Raw genomic sequence first — 13,873 nt, 5'->3', positions numbered from 1 at the left:
TTATCGGACTACTCCCCCCAAAAGTGGTCTTATTAGCCATCAAACCTCAAAAATACACTTTTCCCAAAAGGTTTCCACAATTTTGCCTATAACAGCCTCCAGGTAATGCTCATGCCAAGTTCTCAGAACATTACTAACTTTCACAGAACATTGGAGTTTTCACAAGAGACCTCAAGGTGACAAAGCTAAGATCACATGAGATTTCAGCCATTTTTATATTTATACCATTAGACACACTTCATTTGAAAACAATGCTCAACATTTACCTTTTGAATTGCTGTATTTCTTTTTGATGTTGCCATAACATACCAAGAGCACATCCCAGGTGCACTCTTTTTTCCCATTTATTTATCGGTTATATCCCAATACATAGGCTTTTTTACTTCTTTAATCTCCATCAAATCTTTTAAATTATTTTAGTTGGTGGCTATGCCCATGTGGTGGTCTCCCATGGAGAATGAGACACGCACGCAGGTATCTCGGGATGGGAGCCCAGAGCTACTCCAACACCCTATTTTATTGTTACTATAGTTTTTACATCACACAGTGTAATCAAAAGACGTATATAGGGGTGGTTATAATGTATCACATAACAGACACTCTCCAGATGCAAGGCTATGCAGGTGGGTAATGATTCATGCATCCTGCTTCCCTTGTTCTTATCAGACCCTGTCCGAATGGCTGATGAATGTGTTCCGTGTCTAGTCCGTTTGTTATCTCAAGGACTTTGTGGGAGCATGTCTATGGGCATATTTATGCAATTAATTCCACATGGCCACATATTGTAAAAGGTTACTCTATTTGTTCCAGGAAAAGCAGTTCCCTTGAAACTTACATACAAGACCAAGAAGAATATTCTAGAACGATGTTGAAAATAAAATAAAATATTGTCTTCGTCCTTCTTTCATAAATAGTTTGTGGATCATCTCATGTCATACAGATGTAAGCCAGCTAGCTATCACAGCTGATTCATAAGCCATTGTTTTAAAATCCTGAATATGCTTAGAGTAATTAAAGTATTTTAATTTCCTATATATCTTTTTTAACTAGTTAAGTGCAAACAACAGCTAATACAAATATATCTGCAGTGTTATTTGCAGATAAATTTTTGCAGACTTTGAGAGCAGATAGTTTATATTGCAGAAAGACTTTTAAAGAAAATGTTTTGTACTAACCATTAAATCTTTTTTCTTTTCAGTTGTGTCCCAAATTTTTGCATACAAACTCAACCAGTCACACTTGGCCTTTCAGTGCTGTGGCTGAACTTATAGGTATGTGAACAGTATTCTACCTACTCGATTGAATCTTTTGTTATGTACACTGCATTTCTGTATATAGTTCATTAATATCTGTTTTCAGACATCTTTGGAAGTCATGATGTGGCTATTCTAACTTTGGAACTTATGATTTAGCTATTCTTTATATTGTAGATTTGCTGTTAATTTCTATTGAATTTTTAATGAACATAAGTTCAGTAGGTGATTTATGTTTTAAAGTAGAAGAATATGTCACATTTATTTATTTGTCAAATTTACATAATTGCCCATTTAACCAAAAGAACTCTAGGTGGCAAGCTAAGATAAAAAGTATAAAATTAAAAGAGAAAATGTCTTAACTTGATTTGTAGTGATTTGATAGAACAATCATGTCTGTATATAATTGGTTTGCCATTGCTTTCTCCCATTGTTTTCCTGATTTCTATTTTCCTCTCCACCTAGACGATCTCAGAAAGAAAATTTTTGTTTGATTGTAGTGGTAGAATATTTTTTTACTTACACAAAAGTCTATTTTATGTTTATATTTCTAGCATTACAACAAACTGATGCATATTTTGAGATGAGTACAACTGGGGAGGAAAAATAGTTATGTAAATCATCATGATAATCCTAATAATACTTATGCATTGTTATTTTAGATAATGCATATGATCCTGATGTAAATGCTAAACAGATGTGGATTGATAAAACAATTATAAATGAGAATGTATGTTTAACGTTCATGGATAATGGGAATGGCATGAATGCGGATAAATTGCATAAGATGTTGAGGTAAGCAAGGTTTACTTCCTATCCATGCTGAACATATTTTAGAATTTAAAAATACAAGCTTATAGTCCTCGAGTTACAACCACAGTTGAATCAAAAACTTTCTGTTGATAAACAAGACAGTTGTTAAGTGAGTTTTGCCCCATTTTACAATCTTTCTTGTCACAGTTGTTAAGTGAATCACAACATTGGTTTAATTAACACAGTTATTAAGTGAATTTGGCTTAACCACTGACTTCGTTTGTCAAAAGATTGCAAAAGGTGATCACATGACCCCAGGATATTGCAAAAGAGGTGTGGTGGCTTAGCAACTTAAAATGTCAGCTCTCTGTATTCCAGCAGTTTGAGCCCTAGTATTGCATGATGGAGTGGGCTCTCCTCACTTGCCTCAGCTTCTGCCAACTTAGCAGTTTGAAAGCATGCAAAGTAGATAAATGGGTACCACTTTGATGGGACTAATAGGGGAAGCAAGAAACCAACTAGCACTGGACAGCCCAAATGAGAGGTGAAAACCTGAGGAGAAAAAGGCCCAGACGATACTTACACTCCCGCAGAATGCCATTAATTGCTTTATATATGGAGCTAGTTTGCCCCCTGTGGTGCACCCTTCATAGTGCATGAGCGTGAAGTGAATGGACTAGCAGTCTTAGGCAACCAAACCTCTACTCCGTAATAACATTGTAGACTCCTGGCTTTCATGTACCAATGGCATACGCTAAATAAATAAATAATAAACTGCAACCATCATAAATACATGCAATTGCCAAGCGTACAAATCTTGATCACATGACCATGGAGATGCTCCAATCGTCATAAGTGTGAAAACAGTCATAAGTCCCTTTTTTCAGTGCCATTGTAACTTTGAATGGTCCTGTATAAACAAAGCATAATTTGGGATGAAATGTTGAACAGTTTTATTTAAATAGAATTGATTATTTACCTTGCATGCATTACAGATAAGTCTCTGAACTTGAGTCTATAATTTTATGTAAGTGTAATTAGTTTAACAACTACATATGTTAAAAGGAACAGATACATAGAGGCCTAAACCCAAGAAACATTTTGTGCAGACAATTAGAGAGTGCTCTAGAGTACTATGGTAGCTATGTGGGAATACTAGGAACTGCTCTGGAAAGCTGCTGAGAAAAACAGTGGCATAAGGAAAGCTTAGTTTTTACATTAAAATAAATATTAGAATCTAAAGAAATATGACCTTGGGCTGCACAGATTTATATTAAATGCAAATTGGTATTCTGGGGAGTGATTTCTTTATGGTTTCATAAGAAATTCAAAATGAATGACACCCTATATACACAATCCTGTTCAGAGTGAATGTGTCAGTATCATCTGTATGCACAGAATACTCTGGGCTTTTGTTAGTCTTTAAAATGAGAAGAAAGGGACAGATAACCACCATAACCAAGATGTGTAGCTTCATCCTGCTGTATTTTGAGTCTTCAGTATAAATACAATATACAGTGTAGACCTACTTTTTCAATTTCAGATTATATAATTTATAATATACTATACAGGTCTAGCAATATTAATTGTTGGAAATCAATTATACGAAAAGGTGCTTCTAAAATGTATTTGTTAACCAGGATTAAAGTTGCATTGTATTTTAGGTTAGTAATGTAACATTAACATTCTTTTCATCTTTCCAAACACATTTCAGTTTTGGCTTCAGCGACAAAGTTACCCTGAATGGCCACGTTCCTGTTGGATTGTATGGAAATGGATTTAAATCAGGATCTATGCGGCTGGGAAAAGATGCAATTGTTTTCACGAAGAATGGAGATATCATGAGTGTGGGTCTGTTATCACAGACATTCTTGGAACTTACAAAAGCAGAACATGTAATTGTTCCCATAATATCTTTGAACAAGAGCAATATCCTTTTGATGCTTTTTCTCGAGGAAATCAATGATTCAAATATGTATATTTCCTAGCATGTATAATTTTTTTACAAGTTCTTTAACTAAAAAAATGCTGCATTGTGTTATAATGTAAAATATATATAGATAATTTGAAAATTCGGTTTACTCAAGAAATTTCACATCTATTGCTCATTAAACTTTTGAGGATTGCTTTCTTTTGGTTTGGGTATATTAATGCCCAAATCGCTATAAAGTCAGTGTAAAATTTCAATGTAGCTATTACTCCTAAACTGGCTTTTTAATATACTTAATATTAACCATGATTGCATCAATAAACAGTCAGTGACATAGTGTAGGTAGCTTAAAAAGCATAGGGAGATGTTCGGTTTATTTTATAACAACTCATAAAATCCCCCTGGTTTTGGTGTGGAGAGGCACACATTCAACTGGAGCTTATGTGAATAGAAAAAAAGAGGGCAGATGTTGCTATATTTATACTACATTTGATTATTTCCCACAGTTCTTTGGAGGAAAAGAGAAATGTATTATGGTCATGATTGCATATGTACTTATGTGAGGACAGATTCTAATTAAAATACTAAGTATTAGGTCTAAGAAAGAGGTAAATAATTAAGTTTCATCTTCAACAAATCTATATTGCCATGAATTGTTGCCCTGCAGAATTGTTGGGAAAACAGGTGTACTTATTTTATCCCAAAGAATAGAAAAGCTGGAGAGTTATACTCATAATGATAGTTTTCTGGGTATCCCACTATTATATTTCATAAGAAGGTTTTTCTATTTTTTACTGTGTATCCTCAAACTAGGGATATCCCCCAAACTTAACTCCAAATGATTCTCAAGACACTTAGGAGGTTCAAAAATAGCAGATGTTAAGAATGTCTCTTCATGTATATTTATCCATACAAATATAACAACTAAATTGTGCATACTACCTTGGCATGAAAAAACATCTGAACGTCAGGAAAAACAAGATAAGCCAAAAGTGTTTTGAGAGGCAACAAAAACACTTTAATTTAATTTCTTTTGCAGATATTTATTTATTTATTTATTTATTTATTTATTTTGCTTTCCCTTCATTACATTTTTTGGGGTGATTTCTAATTCTGTATCTTGCCTCTATTTACAATCCTGTGATAATGGAAAACTCATTTGCTGACTCCTTTGCAAATATTAATAAGCAAAATGTTAGCCAAAGATGTTTATTCCCTTTCCGAAATGCATGTTAAAGGAAAATTCCAAATCTGGAAATTGTAGTCTGCTTGTTTGCCTAACAGATAATAAAAGCAAAAGTTGCAACATACAGAGGCAGAAAAAGATAGTGTTATGTCCACATCTTAGAAGCAAAAGATCTAAATCTACCTCTATGAAGTTCAGTGATTGCATCTGTGGAGAAGTTAAAAAACTGGAATGAAGTACTTGAGGTCTTAATAGAAGGCTGAGCATAAACATTTCACAATAAAATGCATTATCCCATATACAACATTCTAGAAATATATTCTGAAAAAAATGTAGTTGCAGACCTGCTCTTTGAGATAATGCTGTACTTAATATAGCCTTCTGCTCTTATTTGATCTGACGAGCTTCTAAGAAGCAAAAGGGAAGAACCAGAAATATAGAACAGGAATAAGCAAGTTAGAAAACTAAGCTGAAATTACAATTACTAGAATATTTTATAGTTAAAAATCACATTTTCAGTGTATGCTATATGCTTACAGCTTTAAATATGTATGATGGAGACAGTAATGCAAGAGCAAAGAAATGTGTAGATTTTGGTCTTATGTTGAATCAGAGATTTCCACCATTACATTTGCCAGTTCTTCCAGAACATAAGACCAGAAGGTGTCCAGATATCAGCAGAATTGAATCATTCTGATATTTGAGGTTTTTAAAACTGCAGGAAATGCTCATCAATTGCTGTCCTAATTCAGAATGTTATAGCAGACAAATTTTGTAAAATTGATACATACTACATCCTTAACATATTTTACGGAAAGTGATGAAACCAGATGAATCAGCAGCCAGTTTGAAGGCTATTCTGGAGCATTCCTTGTTTTCTACTGAAGAGGAGCTGCTTGCAGAACTTGATGCAATTATAGGAAGAAAAGGGACACGGATTATTATTTGGAACCTTCGAAGGTAAGAGGATATTTTAACTTTGATAATGCAATGTTCGTTAATTTGTTAATGCTATATAAAATAAGGCTGAGTTTATATTTACATGATAAATTAATGTGGGATTGGAATTGTGAAAAAATAGCAAGGTATTTTTGCATCAAGCCATATTTAGCATACTTCAGGAACATGTACTTAGAAAATTGACATTACCCAGAATAATAAGGAAGAGTAAAGGTTAAAACAACAGGAAATGTCTGCGGTCTTAGCCACAAGAGCTTATGGGAATGTATACATAACAAAAATATTAACCACTTATTCTTTTCTTACGCCTATGTGCATGGATTCAGAGAAATAGGTTCTGTTGGTTAGGCAAAGTCCACTGCTAATAGAAAAGCTAACCTGAAAATGGCAAAAGCAAATAAGGGGAAGGAGGCCCTAGGTAAAGGGGAGTGGAAGACGTAAACAGGGATGGAGGTTCACATGGGTTAATTAGGCACTTCGGATAGGCTGTAAACCTTGTGATCCTTGTCAAATGGGAAAACGAGGGAGGGACTTGTGCTTCAAGCCTAGGGAGTAAAATACTGCTAAAATCTTATCGTTGGATGTGCCTACTTGCTAGCCACCCACTCTTGAAAAAACATATTTTTCAATAAACTGCTTGCTGCTTCACTGAATGACTCTGTCAAATCTTTGAAAGCTGAATGTTTCTGACAGATTGCACTCAGATTTATGTAGAATTTTTTTTAGGTAAAATAATATTAAAGAATTCAATGATTTGATTTTAAAACATTCAAAATTTAAAACTTTTATAACGTTTGAAAGTTAAGACTAAAAAAAAAAAAAAGCCATAAGTTGATTTTCCATCCTTGCCTCAAAACAAAACACACAAGGTTTGTTCTGAACTTCAGACAAAATGGCCTGCTTTAGGAAATATTTTTTTCAAGTTCTGAGAAGTCTCAAGTCCCATGATTGACTTATTCTTTTGCAAACTGTAATTAGTTTAGTTTTTGTTTTTGCCTCCAATATAAAGTAGCAGATAGTGATTTCAACTGTATCACCAGGAACTAGGTGAGAAAAAAGCAATTATTTAATTATATATTGAGGTAAATGTACAGTTACTGCTGGATTTCAACCACTAAAACATCTGGCTCAGACTGGATGCTACATCTGCATGCAAATGCATGAAGAGAAAGCACTTTTATTGGGAAGTGCTGCAAAAAACAGGAAAAGGCTGAAAAGCAATTGTACCTCCAAGGAATATAGCTGCCTTTACATTACAAACACTGATACTTGAGGGATTCTCCTGATTTATTTTAATTTTGTTCTGCCATATTGTATTTTGCTTTATTTATATTTTTCTGCAGTGCATAATATAACTTGTTAATTTCTTTATAATGTAAAACATTTGCTGCATTTTTATAAGCAAGTGAGAAGACCAATGTTGAATTATACTATTAGAGCAGAGGTCCCCAACCCCCGGCCCATGGCCCACTACCTACCTGTGGCCTGTTCAGAACCAGGCCCGTGTGTGGCGGGCCGGTGCATGTACACAGCTCAGTTTGCGCAAGCCGAGTTGCACATGCGCACCGGCTTGCCACTTGCATGACCCAGTTCCCACCTTCCCCCTGCCGGGCCCCGAGCCGCAAAGGTTGGATACCACTGAACTAGAGTGATTCTGCTGCTTTGACATAGTTAGCTAAAGCTTGTAAATAAGATTGGGATATGGACTGCTAAGTTTACAACAGTCCTTTGTACTGCACTCAAGGATTTCTGTGGGATTAATTGCACGAATATGCCCATAGACATCTGCCCATAGGCATCTCCCACAAGGGCCTGAGATAACAAACGGACTATTTCTAGACACAGGATGCACTCATCAAACATTTGGACAGACTCTGATAAGAACACTTGCAGTAGCCTTGCATCTGGAAAGTGTCTGTTATTTGATATATTGTAACCACCCCTATATACGTCTTTTGATTACGCTGTGTGATGTAAAAACCTTAGTAACAATAAAATAGGGTGCTGGAGTCAGCTTTGGGCTCCCATCCCGAGATACCTGCTGCGTGCGTGTCTCATTCTCCATGGGAGACCACCTCAGATTTCCACCCAAAATTATGCACTGTGCTTTTAGCTAAGAATTTTAACAGATCATGAGATGAGGTTGTTCAATAAGGGACTTATCCTGCTATAATAAAATTATAGCTGCAAAGATTGCTGTGCACTATGATAATTACATGGATATTGCTGACAGTGTTTTCAAGTAACTGTAAAATGCAAATGTCATATTGATGAACTTTTAGATGCATATACTAAAATGTTGTGCAGGTTCCAAGGTTTTGCTTGATAAAAAATACAGGAAACCAGAAGTTGTGTTTAAGCTTTACGTTTTTATTCAGCTGAACAGAGATGGGCTCCTCTAAAAGAGAGAAGCCCCAAATGACAAGAATCCTAGTATTTATTCTTTCTGATTACATAAGCAATCCACCCAGCAAAGCTGACACACGTACGATAAAGATTTCACCCAGTAAGTTTGGCACACTGTAGATAAGAAGGGAGAAAGCAGAAGTAACTAAAAATGTTTCCTTTTGGGTGTTTCCCTAAAGACATCGTATGTTCCCGGGTGGGTTAAGGCATTGGGTGTTTTCCTTGCTGTCCTTTCATGACCCTGCATCCATGACTGCAAATGCCCAAAGACAGCAGGGCCATCTGCACATAATCACAATTGATACTTCCTGTGCTGTTTCCTAATTCCGGGTCAACAATAACATACTTGATGCTGAGTTTGCCTGCCCTATGCTAAATGCACGAACAATCTAGCTTTAATTCTTTGCTGAAAATTACCATTAAATGTTCATTGTGATTGCGCAGAGAGAAAAACTTCATTTCAATAGTTAATGAAGTGTATTTTTTGCTATTAGTTATTCTTGGCTTGTTTTTAAATTAATTGTCCTATGATCTTTGTTGGGCTTCAGTAGCCATTAAATCACGCTTAAACTGTTGCCTTCACTATTTCCCAAGGAAGATTTTAAAATGTTTACATTTTTTACAAATCATCACCCTCTTGACCACATTTTCTCTAAGTTGTCTAAATGACAGCATAGCATATAATACCACCATGTTTTTGTAGTTATAGGATAAAAAAAATGAAACAAAGGCTTATTTCAACTAATCGCTGTGGATAGAAGATAAATTTGTTTCATTCTAAATTCTGTTTGATCAAAACACCACCAACTATTACCCTAAAATGATTTCCCATATTTTCTGCATGTAGCTAATACATAATTACTTTATTAAGGATTTGGTTAAGATTTCCAAGTGAAGGTATTGCATTAGTAATTCTTCTAAAGATTTTGTTTTTTTAAGGATCAGTATTATATACAGACAAGTAATTCTTGCTTAAATTCAGTTTCTTTGTATATCTTTCACAGAGAAAAAAATGAAGAAACAGAATTTGACTTTGATACAGATAAGTATGATATTAGAATTCCTGCAGATTTGGATGAAGTAACAGGAAAAAGAGGCTATAAAAAACAAGAGAGACAAGATCACATCGTTCCTGAAAGTGATTATTCATTACGGGTACATATATAATTCATTTTTTAAACTATACCTTGCAGTGCAATATTCCACAATATATGTGTTAGTTCTTGGTAATTGGCTGTATAAAATATTTGGCTTTCAGGTAGATTCCAGCTGTCATACTTTTAACAGAAGGGTTCTTTCAATAAGGAAATAAGTAATAATAATAAAAACTTTGTATAGTGTCTAATCTTTTTTTATCCAAAGTAAAATAACTACAATTATTCTGTTTCATAATTGTTGGTAATAAAATTTCTAAAGTTATTTAAAATGCAATATGAACAGGTAAAAAATAAAAATTTACGTAAGTAATGTAATAATACTTATAGTCATGGGGGCACAGTAGTTTTAATGCAGTATTGCAGGCTGGTTCTACTGACTGCCAGGGGTTCGATGCTCACCGGCTCAAGGTTGACTCAGCCTTCCATCCTTCTGAGGTTGGTAAAATGAAGACCCAGATTGTTTTGGGCAATATGCGGACTTTGTAAACCGCTTAGAGAGGACTGTTAAGCACTGTGGAGCGGTATATATGATTAAGTGCTATTGCTAAAGTAAGCCATCATTATTCCAAGATGGCTTTCCTCTGCTGCTGGTGATTTGAAGAAATGACAACTTGATTTCTGTGCCTTTCATATTATCAGGATAACTACCTCATTTTTATTCAGTAATTTTTTTATTCACTTATGTGGATGAGCATTTACCATATATGCCAGCGTATAAGGCGACTTCCGCACGCATTAAAATCGGCGCCAAAGACGGGGGTCGTCTTATACGCCAAGTTGTCTTATACGCCGGAAATACTGGTAGTTTCCGGCGTATAAGACGACGTTCTAGGAATGCGACTCGGCGCCAAAGATGGGGGTCGTCTTATACGCCGGGTCGCCTTGTACGCCGGCATATACGGTAATTATTGTCTGTCTCTATTCTTACATTCTTACTTACATTTTTATAACTATATTTTAGATTATAGTGGATAACAAGTATAGTCCTGTTACATTTTATGGCTGAATGGATTTAAAGTTGTCTGACAATTGTATATGTAAATTCATTAATTTGCTCCTAGAGTCATGAGGCACACATAACTTTGTGTTTAATCATTTGCGTAACATAGTTATCTGATTTATAAAAATAGAAAAATCTAGACAGAATTTCAGTTACATATTTTGTGAGCTTTATAATTATGAATGGGTTATTTAAATTGCTCTGACTTCCTTTAAGATTTCAGTACTGAAGGAAGATATAACTATATATTTTCATTTGCTTTTCAGGCTTATTGCAGTATTTTATATTTAAAGCCAAGGATGCAGATTATTATCAGAGGACAAAAAGTACAAACACAGTTAGTTTCCAAAAGTCTTGCCCATATAGAACGCGATGTTTACAAGCCAAAATTTTTGGCTGTATCCTTTATGATTGTGGGCTATTGCATGTTGAGTACGAAAAGATAACCTAGAGCAAAATCTCAGTCAGTCTCTCTTCCTACCCACTCTCGGACTATATGATAATTATTTTTGGAATGAAATTTTGTCAGAAATGTTCTCCTTTGTATGATTATATTGATTTTGTTCGAGAATATATTGAAAAATCCATAGTATTCTGGATTGTTCATGTGGAAATTTTAATCTCTAGAATACATAGTGTTAGTGCATGATCATGTTATTCTTCAAGAATTGGTATAATATGTAGCCCAATAATTTAAATTCCAGCAATCTTTGAATATGCACAAATATTTTGATTAGACAAGATCTTTGGAAGTTCTGGACATAAGAAAGCAATCTCCAAATAAGGAATTGAGTAAATCGAGTTTGATAATGAAATTAATAGTATAATTATAGTGATCAGAGAAAGGCAAATTGCTAAATAGCTGGAGCTTCTCAAATCATTGTTATTCTTTTCTGAGCAACTAATTAAGGTGAATTGAATAGTGTTATAATGAAGAGGCTATATAACTGGATCAAAATTTGTATTCAAATTGGACATATACCACAAGATTCAATCCTAGGCCAACTGCAATAATTGGACTTGGATCAAGAGTTAGTCATAATTGATAACTAGGGGGATAAATAAAATTCAAAATTAAATTAAAAATCACCTTAACAACTCAGAAACTAGTAACCAATTGAAATGTAAAAAAGGCAAATGCAAAGTTCTTAAATTAATAAAAATAAAATATGCAGATACATGATGGTATACCTAGGTCAGGGGTAGGCAACCTTGGCTCTTTTATGACTCGTGGACTTCAACTCCCAGAGTTCCTGAGCCAGCACAGCTGGCTCAGGAATTCTGGGAGTTGAAGTCCACGAGTCATAAAAGAGCCAAGGTTGCCTACCCCTGACCTTGGTAGATAATAGATATTGTGAAAAATATCTTTGAATAGTAATAGGTTGCAATCTGAATAAGATTCTGAAAAGTAATATGATTAGGGCACCAGGCTAGAAATCAGGAGAGAGAAAGTTCTAGTCCTTCCTTAAACAAGTAAACTGAGTGGCTGATTCTCTTAGCTAAACTTATCTCCCAGGGTAATTAAATTCACTCTTACAAGGAACCGGAGTAAATGTTATGGCCAAATTAATCAGTTCTAAGGTTCTGTTCAAAAAGCAGAATTTAAGTTTATGAGTATTTATGATTAAAACAATGGCTCCAATCTCCTATACAGTAATTCATTTGGCTAAATTTTAAGGATTCTCTTATTCTGGACCCATCAGTCTCCTACATATCTAGTAAATGTAGCAAATCAGAAGTCTAAAAATAGAAATATTAGAATGTGCTATTGTATAAAATCCTTTTATTTGGAACAACTTGCCTCCAGAACTTGTGAATGCTCCAACACTGGAAGTTTTTAAGAAGAGATTGGACAACCATTTATCTGAAATGGTATAGAGTTTCCTGTCTGAGCAGAGGGTTGGACTAGAAGACGTCCAAGATCCCTTCCAACTCTGTTATTCTATATATAATTCTAATTTCAAAGTTCTTAAAGCTGTCTAGTAAAAAAAAGATTTTTTAAAATTTAAAATTCTTTTTATTAAGAGGAATGTTAAATATATTTTTAAAAAAAAGACTGCTTGCAGACTGGTGAAGTTCTAATTTTATAAGACTTTGTATACTGACTGATCATTTTTGGGTAAGAAAAGTTTAGAGTCACATGTTTTTCTTAACATGCGCAAATAAGCCCAAAACAGTACGAATTACTTTTGGATTCAACTGCCGAAATAAAGATCATTATGGGATGATGATGTACCATAGAAACAGGCTAATCAAAGCTTATGAAAGAGTTGGCTATCAGCTAAAGGTGAGACAGATTTACCGTATATAAAAAGACTTTATACGTACATTTTCAAATTGTCAATATAACAAGACATTTTAGAATAGAGTTGATGTAAAATAGTAGTAGTTTTAAAATCAGTCTTATTTTAAAGTTGTTTGAAAATTTCCTTCAATATCTTGATAGTCCCTGCTCAATGGGTAGCTGAGGCCTGGAAGGCCTTTGTACAACTTTGTCTCGATTGTGCCAGTTCCCGGATTGGGAGTCTCTGCTCAATGCCAGTCATGCCCTAGTCACTCCTTAACTATTGCAGGGCCTCTATCTCTTCATAATGCAGTAAGTCAGATATTTAGGGATGCATTTTGGTGTATAATGCAGTACCTCTACATCACAAGCTGCAAAGGTTTCCTCTCAGCTTCTGCAGTTCAAGAAGCTTATTATCTGTAATGACCTATAGATTATTTACAGGATCATCTCTATCTAAAGGTATCTGCCCATCTCAGCCAGTCTAATAGACTGAGCTCAATTGTGGGTCTTTTTGAAATAGTGCCATCTAATAGTGCCCGAAAGGTGACCCTTTTCTGTGGCAGCATCAGCCCTTTGGAAAGTTACCTGTTTGGATGCCCCTGACCCATTATAAATGTAACTATTCCCCCCAGGTACTGCAGCTGGGTTGAATAAATTCCCACAAGGAGAGGGCCTGGTCTGTTATTATTAATACTTGTTTTTGATTGCTATTTTTATCTCATAAGCTGCCAGTGTTGCATTATTTGACTTAGGTGGCCATATAAATTATTTAATTGAATTAAATAGATAGATTAATAAGCAAGCTTTTAAAAAGAGCAGGCAATATGATACTGTTCCAGATATTTTGTACTTTTACCTTCTGTCAGCATGACCAGTAGCAAAGAAGTGTGCCAGTTGTAGGAACCAGGTTGCCTGCCCTAAATGATTAGTGTTTTAAAAAA

At 34.8% G+C, this 13,873-nt stretch overlaps 1 protein-coding gene across 1 annotated transcript in view; it reads left to right on the top strand.

Moving 5' to 3' along the window:
* Window positions 1–13,873, top strand: part of MORC3 (MORC family CW-type zinc finger 3) — a 50,227-nt gene that overhangs the window by 11,984 nt on the left and 24,370 nt on the right. The window contains exons 2-8 of the mRNA XM_039370050.1: window positions 1,199–1,271; window positions 1,916–2,048; window positions 3,721–3,935; window positions 5,935–6,082; window positions 9,493–9,643; window positions 10,912–11,043; window positions 12,813–12,932. Coding sequence (XP_039225984.1) covers window positions 1,199–1,271; window positions 1,916–2,048; window positions 3,721–3,935; window positions 5,935–6,082; window positions 9,493–9,643; window positions 10,912–11,043; window positions 12,813–12,932 — 972 coding nt within the window. The remainder of the gene's footprint in view (window positions 1–1,198; window positions 1,272–1,915; window positions 2,049–3,720; window positions 3,936–5,934; window positions 6,083–9,492; window positions 9,644–10,911; window positions 11,044–12,812; window positions 12,933–13,873) is intronic.

Source organism: Crotalus tigris, unplaced genomic scaffold, assembly GCF_016545835.1.
Source record: "Crotalus tigris isolate CLP2741 ecotype Arizona unplaced genomic scaffold, ASM1654583v1 scf7180000017601.7605149639:7615979, whole genome shotgun sequence".
NCBI lineage: Eukaryota > Metazoa > Chordata > Lepidosauria > Squamata > Viperidae > Crotalus > Crotalus tigris.
Note: the sequence above shows the minus strand (reverse complement) of the source record. Positions and strands in the feature narration are given on the sequence as shown.